Here is a 17,654-nt window from a genome sequence, read left to right as displayed (position 1 = left end):
GGTCAGGAGTTCAAGACTAGCTTGAGCCGTAGCAAGACTTCCATCTCTACAAAAAAAAAAAAAAGAAAGAAAGAAAGAAAAGAAAAGAAAAAGAAAATTAGCTGAGCATTGTGGCAGATGCCTGCAGCCCCAGCTACTTGGGAGGCTGAGGCAGGAGGATCACTTGAGCCCAGGAGTTTGAGGTTGCTAAGAGCCATGATGATACCATTGCCCTCTGGATTGGGCAACAGAGTGAGAACTTGTCTCAACAACAACAACAACAACAAAAAGGCATTAAAAAAAAAAAAAGAATAGGCAATAGGCCAGGCATGGTGGCTCATGCCTATAATCCTAGCAATCTGCAAGGCCAAGGTGGGTAGATTGCCAGAGTTTAGGAGTTTGAGACCAGCCCGAGCAAGAGTAAGACCCTCTCTCTAAAAACAGTCGGGCTTTGTGACAGGGGCCTGTATTCCCAGCTCCTCAGGAGGCTTGAGGCAAGGGGATCACTTAAGCCCAACAGTTTGAGGTTTCTGTAAGTTATGAAGCCATAGCACTCCACTGAGGGTGACAAAATGAAACTCTGCCTCAAAAAAAAAAAAAAAAATGAATACACCAATAATTACCCCAGAAACAGAAGGGGTCCAGAAAAGCATCCATCAAAGCAGTTGGACAACCTCAGTCACAGTTCAGTGAGCCAGGCTCGCTGAACCACAGAGCACCAGGAGGTCAGAGACAAGTGAATGGGCCCAAGCTTGCACACTCTACTGACCACCACAGTGCCTGGTAGAGCCCCAGCATGCAGGCAGCATACTACACCTGGACTTGCCCTGAAACAACTCTGGAAGAGTCCGGAAGCCACTCTCAGCCAACGTGGACATGTCATAGACACAGAAGGAGAAAAGGGCCATCCAAGTGGAACCTGGCATGCAGTCACACACTACATGACCAGCCCAGCCCTGGTCTGCTCTGCTGACATTTCCTTCCAGCTCTGCTGGAGAGTTGAGCAATAGCCACTTCTAAATCGTGCTGGTGAAGCTTCCAAGCCTGCTGCTTGGACGAGCCGTCACAGGTCTGTGATGCTCCAGTGGCCTCTCCTGCCCTCCTTTCAGGGGCCTGCTCAGCATGTGGGTGGCCCTCTCATTTGTCAGGGACAGGTCAGGCCTGGGCAACTGGGCCAACTCAGAATGAACCTTTGACCAAGGAAACAACTCACCTCCTCCAGGGAAACGATGGAATCATTCTGGAGGTTGGGCAGTCGGATGACAATGTCTCTCGGCTCAGCCCCTGCCTCTGTCTGGATGGCTGCAGAGCTTTGGAGCACTTCTGTGCAAATGTCATAGTTCTCCAAAGCCTGCTCCATGTCTCCCTGGTCAGAGGAAAACCAGTTCAAGTGAAGGAGGCTAACTGTGCTGTGCCAGGAGCCTTAATTCCCTGACCTCATGCCATGAGGGTGAGGCTTTCATTCAATTACTGCTCTAGCCCCTAAAAGTGGACTGGCATACTGCCAGGGCTCCATAAATATTTGCTGAATGAATGAGTCCACCCTACAACTCTATGAAGGAAGGTTTCATTTACCCCATGACACAAATGAAGACACAGAGGACTCTTGAGTAAAGCCAGGTATGTGACAGAAGTTAGGACCGAGGCCTGTCCTAATTCCAGAATTGATGCTCTCACATTGAATAATGTTGCCTCCCTCGGGTTGAATGGCTGCTGAGGGGACCCTAGCAGTCTCTGACTCACTCTACCAGGGTGGACCAGGTACCTCCACGTGCAAGGTACTGGGTTACAGCCAATCCACCCTGGCTTTTCAGACCAGCCTCTGAGAAGCAGCTTTCCCAGAACTCCCACAAAATAGGAGGATAATTCCCTTCTAGAAAGCTCTGCATCCATTCATGTACTCAGTCAGATTCTCTCCAGAAGACTTAAGCAGAGTCAGGATCCCAAGGCAACCTTCAGTGGGGGTCTCTAGGGGAGATCCCTTCCAGAGCTCTGTGGCTATGCTGAGTTCTACAGACCAGGGGTCACCTGGCATTCTGACAACTCCCCCACCTTCCCGCTGCTTCATGCCAGGCCCAGCGCCTAGAAAGGGCTGTGCACACACACATGCATATCCTCCACATGGTCATTTTTATGTCCTCCCCGCTGGGTGTCAGGGCACAGTCCTGACTATGAAACCAACCTGCAGTGCCAGGAAGCGAGCCTTGAGCCAATAAACACGGACTACAAACTCCAGCCAGCTATCCTCAAACAGGTCGCGCTGGGAGGAGGCGAACGACAGTTGTAGGAGGTCACCCAGGCAGTGGGTTCCTGGGAAGTCTGGACCAAACCTGCCATTCACAACACCGGCAGGGCAGTTCCGAGGAGACACTGAAAACCAGTGGTTGTATCAACTCATATGTAGTGTCTAAATGCCCTTCTCCTCCCTGGAGGTCCCCTCAGCCCTCACCACAGGGGACCTTCAGTCTCTAGAGCAGTGGTTCTCAACCTGTGGGTCACAACCCCTCTGTAACAATGAAAATACACTGCGGCATTAGGAAGGTTGAGAATCATTGCTCTAGAGGTACCTTGGTCCCCTTGGAGCCTTACAGCCTACTGACTGGTAGGCACCTGAGAGGTCGGTTCAGTTAGAGATGCAGAGACCCTGAGAGTGGGGTGGTGGGGATGTAATTTGATGGATGAATTTTGAGTATATCTGTACTACATTGGGTATAGTTTAAAAGTCAGAATGAGCCATATCACCTGGGGAAGTCACTGGGGACACACAAAGCACCAAAATGTTCACACCAAAATTGAGACCCCCCACTTCCTTCAATCCCAAGGAAGAGCAAAGGTAGGTAGGCGGCTCCCTCTGGGGGCTCAGCCGCTAACCATTTTGTCCACTTGTTTTTTTTTTTTTTTCTTTGATATAGAGTCTGTTGCTCAGGCTAGAATGCAGTGGCACCATCATAGTTAAGCAATCCTCCTGCCTTGGCCTCCCAAGTAGCTGGGACTACATGTACATGCCACCACGCCTGGCTAATTTTGCTGTTTTTTTTGTACAGATAGGGTCTTACCATATTGCCGAGGCTGGTCTGGAACTCCTGCCCTCAAACAATCCTCCTGCTTCAGCTTCTCAAAGTGCTAAGATTACAGCATAAGCCACTGCACCTCGCAAGCTAACCAGATTAGCTAACTCAGCTAATATCTTAAGAGTCCAGGAGATGGCAGTGCCTATACTTCATTGGTTAGGGCGCCAGCCACATACACCAAGGCTGGAGGGTTCAAACCAGGCCCGGGCCAACTAAACAACAATGACTACTGCAACAACAACAAAAAAAGCCGGGTGTTGTGGTGGGCACCTACAGCCCCAACTACTTGGGAGACTGAGGCAAGAGAATCACTTAAGCCTAAGAGTTTGAGGTTGCTATGAGCTGTGATGTCACGGCACTCTACCCAGGGTGACAGCTTGAGACTCTGTCTCAAAAAAAAAAAAAAAAGAGAGAGTCCAGGCAGGACATTTCTCTAGGACCCTGATAAACCAACCCAGAGAATGTACCCACTGCAGATGTATTAATTCTGAATTCCATTTCTCAGCCTTCACATTTCACCTTCCTCCCAGCTGCTGGGGGTTCAGAAAATTAGCACTGCCACAGAGCACAGAACGCCTACTACCTGCAGAGCTTCGGCCTCTGGTCAGCAGCCACTGGTCCAGCTGCAGCTCCATGCAGGAGAGGGACATCAGCATTATGTCCTGCAGGACAGGCACAGGAAGGTCATCAGAGCGCAGAGGATGGGAGCAAATCTAAATGTACTTTTTGATAAAAACACAATCCTCTATCTACATTACACTTCATGAGGACACTCACAGGACACAAAAAGACCCACATGGATCTATATGGGGGCAAGACTTAGGAGGGGCTGAGAACCTATCTTCAGGATCGTAAGGCAGTGCCTATGGAAAAGGCAGCCCTGTCACCTGCTAAGTGCCAGCCCAGATGCTACATTCAAACTACAGCACTCAACACTTAAGAGTGCCCAGGGACTGGTACATATCACTCCCAGGGCACTCGAGAAAACTGAGGCTCAGTAATTATGAGGCACCTGCCCAGTGGGCATAGCAGAGAAATGCTCCTAGGAGGGGCAAGGCTCAGTGGGTAGAAGCTGTCAGTAAATTGTCCCCAAGGTATTCCAGTACCTGACAAGGGACTGTGGACCCACGTGGTCCTATAGAACTATCATCCCTGAGCTCCTCTACCCACTGTATCCTCAGCCAGAAAGACCACCAGGCAGGCCCTGAAAGCTCCCCATTCTCTTGCCCTGGCATTCGGTGTCCCCTCTACCAGGAGAAGGGAACTAGAACACCCTGTGTCCCCCCAAGCTCCAGGAAGTAGTGGGTGGAGGAGCTTGGGGTGTACAGCACAGTGGGAAGAAGGGCTGAGCAAAGCTGGGCCCCCAACTGCTGAAGGCCCCCAGTACTCCCCTACTTAGCCTCTGAATTTCTGTTTTCTCATCTGTTTTAAAAAAAAAAAAAAAAAATCCAGTCACTGTCCCTGGCACCTCAAACACAGCAGGTACCTCCCTTTCTCCTAGCTCCCCCAGTAAGCACTCCTTGGTATCAGTACAGGACCAGAGAAGCCCTCCCCATGCCTCCCAGCCTCCCAGCCCACATCCAGTCAGACTACGGCTCTGCTCCAGATTCCCCCGACCCCACTACCACAGCTCAGCAGCAGATGTGGCCGAGCAGACTAACCCCAGCAGCAGCAGCCCCCACCTGCAGAAGGTGCCCAGCCCCAGCCTGGCGCCAGCCTCAGGCCCGACCTTGATGTGCCGGTTGCTGCAGTCTCTCAGCAGCGGGTTGGGCAGGCTGCCGCTGTGCCTCCTCCAGCTGTGGTAGACGCTGAGCACGACCTCGGCCAGGCCCGGCGGCCACCTCAGCAGGAACTTGTGGCCCATGGCCTTCAGGTAGCGCATCATCAGCTCCAGGATGCCTCCGTTGGTCAGGTTCTCCACCAGGAACTCATGCACATCTTGCTTCTCTGCTCAAGGAGGGAACAACCTGCCCTCAACAAAGGGGATGTTCTCTCTGGGAGAAGAGAGACTGCCCTGTGACTCCATCACCCAGCCTGGTAGACAAGGCACAACACTGGGGTGGAGAGATCAGCTGCCGGGGTTCAGTGTCTGGCTCCGCCCCTCACAGTCTGTGAGCAAGTACCTCGGTGCTCCACATGCTACTGTGTGCACCAATCTCACTGAGCAGTGACGCCTGCTACACACTCAGTAGCTATGGTCACAGTCGTTCATTTTGCAAAGCCACACCTCTGAATTTGGCCTGAAGGTCACAGCCTTCAGGGAGTACAGCCAGTATAAGCCTGGGCATTTCAGCAGGCCTCACAGCTGACCACGAGGTCAGCAGGCCTCTTAGCCGACCACAGGGATCAGGCCCAAAACAGGTCAAGGCAGTCCAATCTCACCACCACACTTTAAGCCAGAACCATTATCTCAGAACAAAATATAACCAAGATTACAGGATAGTGGTAAGAACTCCCAATAGAGAATGGTTACACTGCTCAATTCCTACCAGATTCCATGAATGTGGCTGAGTCAAATGACAGTCTATGAGACCCGATGCTTGGGAAGCTTTCCAGTTTGGCTTCTGACTGGACTTCGTAGTTATTAAAGGAATCATCTTCCTCTTCAGGGTCGAGCTTTCTTAACCTGCATGGAACATGCCAAAATCACAAAGCCACACTACACATTCTGACACAATCATCTGAGACCTTCACAGAAACTAAATCTGAGGCAGGAAGAAGATGACTAAAATAAGTGGGCAGCAAGGTCCAGAGCCCAAACCTCCAAGAGGCTCTGCCTCTCTCCAGGGCTTCATGAGCTGGCATCCGGCCTTCCCCTCACTAGTTTATACTTTCCATCAGGAGATGACCAGTGAGCACAGCTACATGCCAGGTGGTGTGCTAGCTAGGCTCCAGAACACAGCAGCCACCAGTAGGGCAGGGCCTGCCTGCAGTGAGTTTACTCTCTGACGAGAGGGACAGACAAGCCGCCACATAAAAACCAGTGACCCAAATGAGGACCAACCATAACAGGGTACTTGAGGCCAAGGTCACAGGGCAGAGTCAGAGAAGGCTTTTCGGAGCGGGGATGTTCACAGTGATGGGAGGAAGCAGGAACAGAAGGGTACAAAGGCGTAAGCCTGAAGAGCACTTGGTGTGTTCAAGGGTCTCAGGGAAGGCCAGTGAGCAAAGAGAAAGTAAGTAGGGAGGAGGGAGTGTGGGGGACACACTGGCCCACGTCAGCTTGGTCCCAGATGGCTCCTCACAAAACTAGGAGCCTGCCCAGTGGGGACTTAGGACTGGTGAGGCTCTTCCCAGCAGGCACCATTCCTTCAAACTCACCATGAAGGCTCCCCATGCTCTGGCCCTGGCATTCGGGGTTCCCCCTCCACAGCAGAAGGGGCCAGAGCATCCCCCAGGACAGTGACTTGGCATCCTGGCAGCTTCCCCTCACCCAGAACCCTCAAAGCATAAACACACAGGGCTACACACACACTCCCAGCACACCACCACACAGGAAGCCAACACCTAAAATAAAGGTAGAAAAGAAGGGGCTGGAGGGCAAGACCTTGGAGTAGGACAGCAAGACGGAGGGCAAGTGGGGTCACTCTGTCCTCCAGAGCACAGTCCTGCAGGTCTTCCACAGCTCTCCTGCACTACGCCTCAGGACAATTCAGCAGAAGGCACTGCATCCACACTTTAGTGCTGCCTCAAGTACTTGCTGACAACTACTATTTCTCGGTATTTCATCTGCACCACAAAAAGCAAGCATGGTAGCAAGTTAGGAACATTAGAAATCTTATGTAAAATGATTTATAATCCATCTAAAGCTCTGGCTTCTCCTCCTCCACTTTGGTGCCATCACCACTGAAGGAAACCGTCACAAGAAAAAACAACAGCTGAAGACTCCTGATTAAGGATGGCATACTGAACAGAGCGTGGTCACCTCCCAAACCACCTCAGTAGCCATGAAGGAAGAAAGAAGGTCTAAACTCACAAAGACACAGGAGAGGAAGCCCCAGCAAATAATATGACCATCAAACAATAGAAAGCACAAAGATGATGGACCAGAGAAAATGACTCAGTCAAGGTCAGAGGAAGGGGGCACCGAGAAGCCCACCCGCTAGCACCGTAAACTCCAGGAAGGCTCAGGAATCCAGGGTCCTGAAGCCACTGAAGGAGGTGAGAGAGCAAAGACGAAAAGCCCAGTGAGAACCTATGTAAGCAGCAGGGCCCACTCTCTACTAGCTGTGCAAACCTGGCACCTACTTCTCCCCTCAGTTCCTCTGAGAAACACTAAGAACCAGTGAAGCCAAAGAAAGCTCCATCAGGCCCTCCCCAGCACCTCAGAGAGCTCCATCATCCCCCTCCCCAGCACCTCAGAGAGCTCCATCATCCCCCTCCCCAGCACCTCAGAGAGCTCCATCATCCCCCTCCCCAGCACCTCAGAGAGCTCCATCATCCCCCTCCCCACCACCTCAGAGAGCTCCATCATCCCCCTCCTCACCACCTCAGAGAGCTCCATCAGCTCCTCCCCAGCACCTCAGAGAGCTCCATCAGCTCCTCCCTGACCACCTCAGAGAACTCCATCATCCCCCTCCCCACCACCTCAGAGAGCTCCATCAGCTCCTCCCCACCACCTCAGAGAGCTCCATCAGCTCCTCCCCAGCACCTCAGAGAGCTCCATCAGCCCCCTCCCACCACCTCAGAGAGCTCCATCAGCTCCTCCCCAGCACCTCAGAGAGCTCCATCAGCTCCTCCCACCACCCCAGAGAGCTCCATCAGCTCCTCCCCAGCACCTCAGAGAGCTCCATCAGCCCCTCCCCACCACCTCAGAGAGCTCCATCATCCCCCTCCCCACCACCTCAGAGAGCTCCATCAGCTCCTCCCACCACCTCAGAGAGCTCCATCAGCCCCTCCCCGCCACCTCAGAGAGCTCCATCAGCTCCTCCCACCACCCCAGAGAGCTCCATCAGCTCCTCCCCAGCACCTCAGAGAGCTCCATCAGCCCCTCCCCGCCACCTCAGAGAGCTCCATCATCCCCCTCCCCACCACCTCAGAGAGCTCCATCAGCTCCTCCCACCACCTCAGAGAGCTCCATCAGCCCCTCCCCGCCACCTCAGAGAGCTCCATCAGCCCCTCCCACCACCTCAGAGAGCTCCATCAGCTCCTCCCCAGCACCTCAGAGAGCTCCATCAGCCCCTCCCCAGCACCTCAGAGAGCTCCATCAGCCCCTCCCCAGCACCTCAGAGAGCTCCATCATCCCCCTCCCCACCACCTCAGAGAGCTCCATCAGCCCCTCCCCAGCACCTCAGAGAGCTCCATCAGCCCCTCCCACCACCTCAGAGAGCTCCATCAGCCCCTCCCACCACCTCAGAGAGCTCCATCAGCTCCTCCCCAGCACCTCAGAGAGCTCCATCAGCCCCTCCCCAGCACCTCAGAGAGCTCCATCAGCCCCTCCCCAGCACCTCAGAGAGCTCCATCATCCCCCTCCCCACCACCTCAGAGAGCTCCATCAGCCCCTCCCCAGCACCTCAGAGAGCTCCATCAGCCCCTCCCTGCCACCTCAGAGAGCTCCATCGGCCCCCTCCCACCACCTCAGAGAGCTCCATCAGCTCCTCCCCACCACCGCAGAATACAAGGGAACCCTGGTTGAGCCTGAAGCAAGTGAGGAGGCAAACGCTCCCTGAAAGCAGAAGAAAAGCTCCCTTCTGCCCCAAGGGGCAGCAGCCCCACCCTTCCCCATAACAAGCACATCCACTAGTGTGTTGGGAGTGAGCAGGTCACCTCCAGCTCCCTGATCCATTCACCTTCTAATGGTATTGAAACACCTGGTCCCCCAAAAGATGAACAAACCATAGATCCCATCTTCAGGAAGTTCTGAGGCAGGAAGAGGCAAGAAAAATCCCAGATCCCAACCTAGTGAGGTCTGTGCTTCAAACGTTTGCACAGACATCATGAACACAGGGGGGTGCCAGGGAGAGGATGGTGATGAAATGAGAGTCCCTTGGTGGGTGGTGTTTGTGGGTGTGTTTCTGCCAATCAGAATGAGCATGCACAGCACCTGGACGGCAGGAACTTCACCAGAAGCTCCTGGAAGTCTACTTTCTCTTCTTTTTTGCACTTCGTATTTCGGACGCGGGCAGACCGTCGCTTTGCTGTCTCTCCGCTCTCTTCTGAAATCTTCTTCCGCTTTACCCCTTTCTTGGATTTATCTCCTCCAGAAACATCACCTTCACAAAGAGTACAAATTAAAATCTTATATGGTGATGGGGTGAAAAAATTCACCACACCAACTCATCAGCACCCCAGCATTAAACTCTTCGACATTCAAGAAAACTTTCAACACTCTTCAACAAAAAGTCCTGAATAAAATTAATTTTAAAATCCAATAACTCTCACATCTTTCTTGAATTCACAGGACCCACAAACTAAGGTTCAAGACTATTTTCCCAGGCTACAAAGATGCAGGGTCCCAGAACGTTCCAACCCTCACAGCCCACACTTGTCAGCTGAGCTTCTGGGCTTCAGTTGGTAAAGCTGGGAGGGACAGAGTGAGTGGCACTAACTCCACTCAGGACCCTCTCAGCACCCAATGGTCTGACAAGAGCAAGAAAACTTGTAACAATTTAAAAAGTTAGAAACAACAATGTACATGTTCATTCGGAAACTTGTTTAGCTACTAGATACTCTATTTTTTAGTGACACAGAAGTCAAGAAAGGACTTGAGTTTTTGTCAAAACATTTTATGACTCAAATGTTAAGAAAAATCAATAAAACATTATAAAAATAAACTAGCACATACAGTAATAACTTTATGGATCTTGTTTTCTAAGGTCAAAGAATTTAGAATGCACAGAGCCTGCCAGCTTCCGTATCACAAGTGGTAAGAGCAATCTGCACATAGGGACTTTGAAGCCAGGAGTTAAAGGACCCCAGGGGACTCTCAGTGAGCAGGGAGTAGAATCTCAGAGTCCCTCCCCTCCCTGCAGGGGCTTCAATTCTGAAGCCATGGCCTGTGAGCAGGCTGAGAGGCTCCCCTAAGGTACAGAAGGCTCCCACTTTCACTTGGCCCATGAAGACCAACATGACCCTTCTCTCTGGAGTGACCAGCTGCCCCAACATGCTCATTCCTGATGGGCTCAGCAAACAGTCTAACCAGAGCCAACTCCGGGGGCCTGCTCACCCACAGGCGCACCTGTCTCCAACAGCCCGGGGCTGTGAAGTGGAAAGCTGGCTGTAGCCACAGAGGTATAGGAGAGCACTGGCTCGGCCACGGCCACAGCCGGGTTGGTGCTGACAGTGCTTGGCTGGATCACAGTGACGGGCGTCACCACCGTGGAGGGCACAAGAGGCTGGCTGGGGTCCTGGTAGTCAGACAGGTCAATCCTCTTGCCAAGGCTGGGCCGCGGGGGCTCACAGGTGGTGAGGTGGTTGTACATGGCCAGCAAACTCTCTCCAAGGCACTTCCAGCTGTGGGGAGAGGCCCACCATGCCCGATCAGCACCCCATCTTGGTGCTCTGACTGAGCAAAGGGGTAACTGGCTTTTGGAGAGACAGAGAGCTGCTCCTGGAGCAGTCATCTCCATGGGGGTGGAGGGAGGTCAGTCAAGGTTTTGTTGTGGTGGTAAATGGTAAATCTTGAATCTAACACAACTGGAATTAAGGCAGAACAGCTAGAACTGGAGAAGGACAGAAGTCCCTGAAACATCTGAAGCATCTCAACCCAAGGTACTTTCAGACTCTCCTAGGCAGTATGAAAACCACTGAAAAACTCCTCCTCTTGGGCAGCGCCCAAAGCTCAGTGGCAGGGTACTGGCCACATACACCAAGGCTGGCGGGTTCAAACCCTGCCCAGGCCTGCTAAAAACAACAATAACAACTGCAACAACAAGAACAAAAAAAAAAATAGTCGGGTGTTGTGGTGGGCGCCTACAGTCCCAGCTACTTGGGAGGCCGAGGCAAGAGAATCACTTGAGTTCAAGAGTTTGAGGTTGCTGTGAGCTGTGATGCCACAGCACTCTCCCAAGGGCAACATAGTGAGACTCTGTCTCACAATAAAAACAAACAAAAAAAAAACAAAGAAAAAACTCCTCCTTACAAAGCCAAATCTCTAAAACCCCTTTATGGCATTTCTCTGCTGCCACTAATCTGAGGTGGGTTTTTTGGGACATGGTCTAGAAGGACAAGGTCCTGAGGCAGGACCTGCCAGGAACAGCATCATCAAATGGGCAGGACTCCGCTGAATGGCAAAATGAGACCACTGTGTGTTTGCTGCGCTTATGGTCTGGGGTATCACACTGTGTGCTGTCTGTGGTTCTGTTACACTACGTTCTGTGGGCTGTCCCCAAGGTGAAAGTCTGTTGAGCTCAGGAGTTCAAGACCAGCCTGAGCAAGAGCAAGACCCTGTCTCTACTAAAAACAGAAAAACTACCCAGGTGTTGTGGTGGGAACCTGTAGTCCCAGCTACTTGGGAGGCTGAGGCAAGACGACTGCTTGAGCTCAAGAGTTTGAGGTTGCTGTGAGCTGTGACGCCATAGCACTCAACCCAGGGTGACAGAGTGAGACTCTGTCTTAAAAAAAAGAAAGAAAAAGAAAAAAAAGAAAAGTTTGGCTGACCTGTAGAATAAACAGTGGTTTATTTAAAAGTCCCAGGTCCTCTGCTCCCAGAGAGGGACTCTACACTCTTCCTCTAATAACCCAATCCTAGATAGAACCACTGAGCATAACCTGTTCTGCATCCACTGGGTCCTCCCCCATACCACAGGTGGCCATGAAGGCAGCACACAGCCCTGCCCCAGTCACATCATTACATTCCTTCCAGTGTCCTCAGGCTCTTTCCTCCTTTGATATAACAGGGAGGCACCCCAAGGCCCTTTTTTTTTTTGAGACTGAGTCTCAAGCTGTTACTCTGGGTAGAGTGCCATGGTGTCACAGCTTATAGCAACCTCCAACTCTTGGGCTTAAGTGATTCTCTTGCCCCAGCCTCCCAAGTAGCTGGGACTACAGGTGCCCACCACAACGCCCAGCTATTTTTTGGTTGCAGTTGTCATTGTTGTTTGCCAGGCTCTGGCTGGGTTTGAACCTGCCAGCCCCAGTGTATGTAGCCGGCGCCCTAGCCGAGCCCCAGGGCCCTTCTAAAACCCCAATGCCCTGGAGTTGAGGAGTGCATATGAGAAAGGACAGGGACCCTACCTCAGCTGACAAAATAAGGGGAGGGGTACCTGACAGGAGCCCCAGAACAGTGCTATCTTCATGGCCGTGTCGGTGCTCAAGTGTGACGATATTCCTAGGAAACTCCATGTGCCACAGCTCACTATGTGTCACAGCAACACAGATCAGAGCAGCCCCTCCTGAGTGGCTTCCCCACCTCCAGTGGACCACCAACACCAGTTTGTCCTTCCTTAAGGGGGAGGGCGTCTCGCACGTCACCGGGCTTGAAGGGCTGCGCTCAGGGCCATCCTGCAGGGCTCCCTACATGATCCCTAGGGAAATCATGGACTCCACAGCCAGGAAAGGCCAGAGCAGGACTGACTCTAGGTTCCCCATTTTGTTGCTCTGAGCCCCACTTTTCTCCTGGCAAGCACTTGGAAAATGTTAATTTTCTTCTACCCTGTAGAGATGGCAGGCTGAGAGGGGCCTTACAGGAATGTAGCAGGTGGCTGGGGTCAAGAATGGCAATAGCAAAAAGGGACTTCCTTGAAAGTGAGAGGACCTGCTTCTTAGGTTATCCGCAAGTGCACACTCCTCCAGCCGGCTGGCCACCCTGCAGCTCACACTACCAGCCTGGGGGCAGGCCTTGGGGGCCCTCCCTCCTACATAGGGGAGGGTCCCACATCAGGGCCACTAGCTGACCCAGCATTCCCACAGACACCAGATGACCTACGTGAAGAAGGGAATGGGCTGCACCAGCTTCAGGTCCGGGTCTTTCTCCCGAACAATCAGCGCTTGCCTCTTTTTTCGCAGCTCCAGAGCCTCATCTACGATGGCCTGCGCCTCAGCTGCACTCACTGACACATCATGGATGGACATGTCACTGACAGCCCGTGAGAAAGGGAGAGATTACAGTGTTACAAACAAGAGCAAGACAAAGACACATTTAAGTTAATACCCTCTAATGTGTATTGATTCCTCCCACAAATAATATAACCACTTGAGCCTGGCCTGGAAAGGGCCCCAATTAGCATTCTTAATGCCCACACACACTAGAAATGACTAATACTCTTTGTTCCTTTGACGATTCAAACTGGGCAGAGAAAGAGTTTTCCTGTATATCAACGGCATCACAGTAAATCTGAAAAGCCACAGAAAAAGAAAATTGTTCCTTCAATTGTTATTAGAAAATTTTATTTTATTTTATTATTTTGGAGACAGAGTCTCACTTTGTCACCATCGGTACAGTGCCATGGCGTCACAGCTCACAGCAACCTCAAACTCTTGGGCTTAAGCGATTCTCTTGCCTCAGCCTCCCAAGTAGCTGGGATTATAGGTGCCCGCCACAATGCTGGCTACTTTTTAGAAATGAGGTCTCGCTCTGGCTTAGGCTGCTCTCAAACCTGTGAGCTCAGACAATCCACCCACCTCGGCCTCCCAGAGTGCTGGGATTACAGGTGTGAGCCACTATGGTGGCTCCATTATTAGAAAATTTTAGAAGAATTTAACTCTCCTTTACTCCCCAAACAAGAAGTCATCAGACAAGTGAAGCTTATAGGAGTCCATGGTGACCCCACAGCACAGTAGGGTGGAGGCTGAGGACTCAGGGGCCCTCCCACAGACACAGCTCTGCCTGGTATCAGGACAGATGTTCCCTCAGCAACTATCTCCTGAAAAAGGCAGTTTTCTCAGGAGGGGCACAAGCTCATGGGAGAAAGACACTGAAATGAGTAACCACTAACTCCTGGAAGGTGAGTGCCAGGGGCCAAGGAATACCACAGCACAAGAGGAATTGGCTGGGCTAGGGGTGGCGGGAGCCAGCTAGTCTGGGAGTTGGAACATGAGGAGGAGCAATGGCGGAACAGGTGGAGAGGTGAGAAGACAGCAGGTTAGGGCGCAGCAGGACAGTGAGAAGACAGGACAGCACACAGCGGGGCCAGGCCTGGAATCTGCCAGGGACTCAGGGAAGTGTTAACAAAAGGAGCCTAGGAGGTCAAGCTGCTAAAGACTTCTTGGGCAATGCAACTGACCAGGCTTTGGTCCTTGAGGCAAGGCGTGGCAGTGCACGATCAGAGGCATGTTTAACACACTGAACTTGGGCGACAAGGAAGGAGGAAGCTGGGCAACAAGCTGCCCCAAGCATTCAGAGGAGAGGTGGCAGGACAGAGGTTCAGGAACGAGGGCAGCAGGCAGCCTGAGAAGGCCTCGCCAAGATTAGACACAAGGCAGACCAAGGACAGTCCACTAGCTGAGGGGCGGCAGCAGATCATGAAGCCCCAGAGCAGGGCTCTATCCACCAGAGGTCAGGACCTGAGAAGGGAAAGAGGTTCTCTCCTGGTCTCCACCCGCCACACAGAGAGGAAATGCAGACACAGCCCGGGAAGAAGCAGGTCTTACCATCGGAGGAACATCCGGAGAGAGTCGTTACGGAGACAAGGCTGCTCCCCAAAGATCTTCTCCTTGAGGACCAGGCCTTTGCTGTACCGACAATCCTTCTCCAAAGCTTTGCAGATGAAGTACAGACATGCTGGCAGGGAAAGAAATACTTTGTGACTTCAGAGACTGCACTCAGAAACTCTGGCCTTGCATTTTAACATCAGAAAAATGTTTCCCTCTGGAATCAGGGGTGGTAATGAATGCGAGGGCCACGCAGCCTGCCTCCTGGGGCACGGCACGCACGCTCCATCTTCACGTGCTGTCACAGATTCAAACTGACCAGCCTCAGATTGGTGCACTTTACTCTGTATGTTTTGTCTCAATCAAAAGGACTTAAAAGTGGTTGTGGAAAACAAGCACAGGGGTGACAAGGGTGAGAATATACTCCACATACTCTGCCCTGTTCCTATTTGTCTTTTAAAAAGGAAAGAATAAAGCCTTCCCAGTCCCCAGACGGGGAATAAAGTGTAGTGCATTGGCTTAAGCCACCCAATGCACTGTACTTTGTTACAGCAGCTTGAACTAAGGAGACAGAAACTGGTACCAAGAGTGTGTTGCTAGCGTAGCAAATGCCTAAGAATGAGGAAAGAGCTTTAGAACTGCGTAATGTATAGGCTTGGAGAGTTTGGGGATGCTAGAAAAAGCCAGTATTGGCATGAAGGGATTGATGGTTAAGGGTGATTGTGATGAGGGCCTAGAAAGAAAAGAGCTGTACAGAAAGCTTCTATCTTGCTAAAGAATAAATAATCATGCACAGAATAATGGCAGAAATAGGAGCATTAGGGGCAATTCTGCTGAGTTCTCAAACGAAAATAGGGAACATGTCATTGGACAACAGAGGAAAAAAGTAACCCACACTATAAAGTGGCAAAGCGCTCGGCTGAACTGTGTTAGTGTTCTATGGAAGGTAAAACTTGCAAGAAATGAAATTAGACATTTAGCTGAGAAGATTTCTAAGAAAGGTGCTGAAAGCACGGTCTTGTTCTTCTGACTGCTCACAGTAAAATGCTAGAAGAGAGAAATGAATTGAAGAAGAAATTTTCAAACAAAAAGAAACCCAAACTTAAAGATTTAGAAGATTCTCCAGCCATCTGTATTTTAAAAATTGAGAATGCTTCTTCTGAGAGAATGCTAAGGTTATGGCTGCCCAACCATTTGGCAATAAGATTAGTGTGGGTGTAAACCACAAGGTTAATCAGCCACATCAGCAGAAGCCAGAAACAGAGGTAGGATTATACCAGCAAAAACACAACATCTGGGACTAAAGGGAACAGAAAAAACATTAGGGAATGAAGGAAGGCTGGGAATACATTCTATCATTCAAGAAATGGGAAGGATGCTGAAGATGATTCAAGGATCATCAGGGTGGCAAGGGCCAGGACTAGTTCCTTCAGAGTGAGGCCGCCTCTCTTCCATGCATAGGCCAGAAGGTCTCCACCCCTGTCAAACCAAAAGGTGAGGTGAGCCTCCCCTAACTGGGGAGTGAAGCTGCCACCCCAGGGGGTCCCAAGGGCAGAGCATCAGACCAAAGTGAATTACTCCTGAACCTTAAGACCTCAACAACTCTTCCTTCTTAACTGTTTCTCCATTTTGGAGTGGAAAATGTCTAGCCCATGTTTTCCCCATTATTATATTGCTTGATCTGAGACTCTCTGGCCTCCACAATGGGCAGAAGTAAATTTTTGTTGTTTAACATAACTAGTCTATAGTATTTTTATGATAGCTCAAACAGATTAAAACACACTAGACGGGATAGTGAAGCAATGAAATGAGATAGCCAAAGGGTAAAGCATTCAGAAAACATGTCACTTATTACTACAAAGCATCTGACAAATCAAAAAAGACAAGCAGAGTAAAGCAAGGATGTAAACAATGTTCATTCTTCCTGAAAGTGTCACCAAGTCCTTCAACGTTAACCTTCGCTTCCAGCTTATCCAAGTTCCCTTCCCTCCTGTCCCCAAAATTACAGGCACATGAGAAAAAGCATCAAAGCCCGACTCACTTGTGTAATCGCTGAGGGTGTACAGGACAGTGATGAGGTTGTCCAAGCAGGGCCAGTGGTCAGGATTGCACCTCAGCCCTTCCTCAAAAGCATGTCGAGCCAGGGGGACCCGGACGAGCCTCAAGGCCACATGTCCAATTTTATACCAGAGGTTGACATCTGTGGAGTCCAGCATCACTGCCTGGGAGCAGCACAAGCAGAGGGGGCATGCTCTCAGTTAGATCTCTCAATAGGCAGGCACCCTGGGGACAGGGGTCACAGCACTGTCCCAGCCACTCTAACATGACTATCTTATAACTGACTAGCAAGGTCAGTTCATCTTTCCTGGAGTCAGATATTTCCCAAACCAAGAGGAATGCCATATAAAAAGTTACATGGACCAATTTTTAACTCAGAACCTTTTCTTGATATATTTTGTCAACTTAAAGCCAGGCATGGTGGCTCACTCCTGTAATCCCAACAATTTGGGAGGTCAAGGCAAGAGGATCACTTGAGGACAGGAGTTGGAGCCCAGCCTGAGCAATATAGCAAGACTTGGTCTCCACAAAAAAGTGAAAATTTAAAAATCAGCTGGGCACCCCTTTCACCTCCTCTCCATTCTGGACATGAGTTACAGGGGCAGGTGAATTCCTGGCATTGCCAGTTTTCTTCATTCAAAATCTGATTTATTTATCGGGTGACTGCCCCCTTAAGAAGTAGAAGATAAGTTTGTTAAAGTATTTTTTATAAACAGCTCAATATAAAACATAAAAAAATATATCAGCTGGGCATGGTGACACATGCCTTTAGCCCTCGAGGCAAGCAGGATCCCCTGAGCCCAAGAGCTCAAGGTGACAGTGAGCTATCATCAGGCCACTGCATATCAACCTGAGCAACAAGGTAAGATCCTAACTCTTAAAAAGAAAAAATGATTTTCCTTACATATTTAATAAGTAAAAGGACTAGAACAAAAAGAAAATACACATGGCTCACCTTGTAATCCCAGAACTCTGGGAGGCCGAACTGGGAGAACTGCTTGAGCTAAGGAGTTTGAG

General features: G+C 50.8%; 1 protein-coding gene across 2 annotated transcripts in view; it reads right to left on the bottom strand.

Annotated features, from left to right (window-relative positions):
* Positions 1-17,654, bottom strand: part of CABIN1 (calcineurin binding protein 1) — a 172,701-nt gene that overhangs the window by 131,213 nt on the left and 23,834 nt on the right. The window contains exons 6-15 of one of the 2 annotated variants that reach the window (XM_053587053.1): positions 16,621-16,801; positions 14,580-14,709; positions 12,916-13,065; positions 10,216-10,502; positions 9,094-9,262; positions 5,540-5,676; positions 4,780-4,997; positions 3,634-3,712; positions 2,162-2,349; positions 1,193-1,345 (exon numbers count right to left, since the gene is read on the bottom strand). In XM_053587053.1, coding sequence (XP_053443028.1) covers positions 1,193-1,345; positions 2,162-2,349; positions 3,634-3,712; positions 4,780-4,997; positions 5,540-5,676; positions 9,094-9,262; positions 10,216-10,502; positions 12,916-13,065; positions 14,580-14,709; positions 16,621-16,801 — 1,692 coding nt within the window. The remainder of the gene's footprint in view (positions 1-1,192; positions 1,346-2,161; positions 2,350-3,633; positions 3,713-4,779; positions 4,998-5,539; positions 5,677-9,093; positions 9,263-10,215; positions 10,503-12,915; positions 13,066-14,579; positions 14,710-16,620; positions 16,802-17,654) is intronic. The other variant, XM_053587054.1, reaches the window with a different exon arrangement.

Source organism: Nycticebus coucang, chromosome 4 (assembly GCF_027406575.1).
Source record: "Nycticebus coucang isolate mNycCou1 chromosome 4, mNycCou1.pri, whole genome shotgun sequence".
In the NCBI taxonomy this organism is placed as follows: Eukaryota; Metazoa; Chordata; class Mammalia; order Primates; family Lorisidae; genus Nycticebus; species Nycticebus coucang.
The sequence above is the reverse complement of the archived record's forward strand: the minus strand, read 5'-3'. Positions and strand labels throughout refer to the sequence as shown.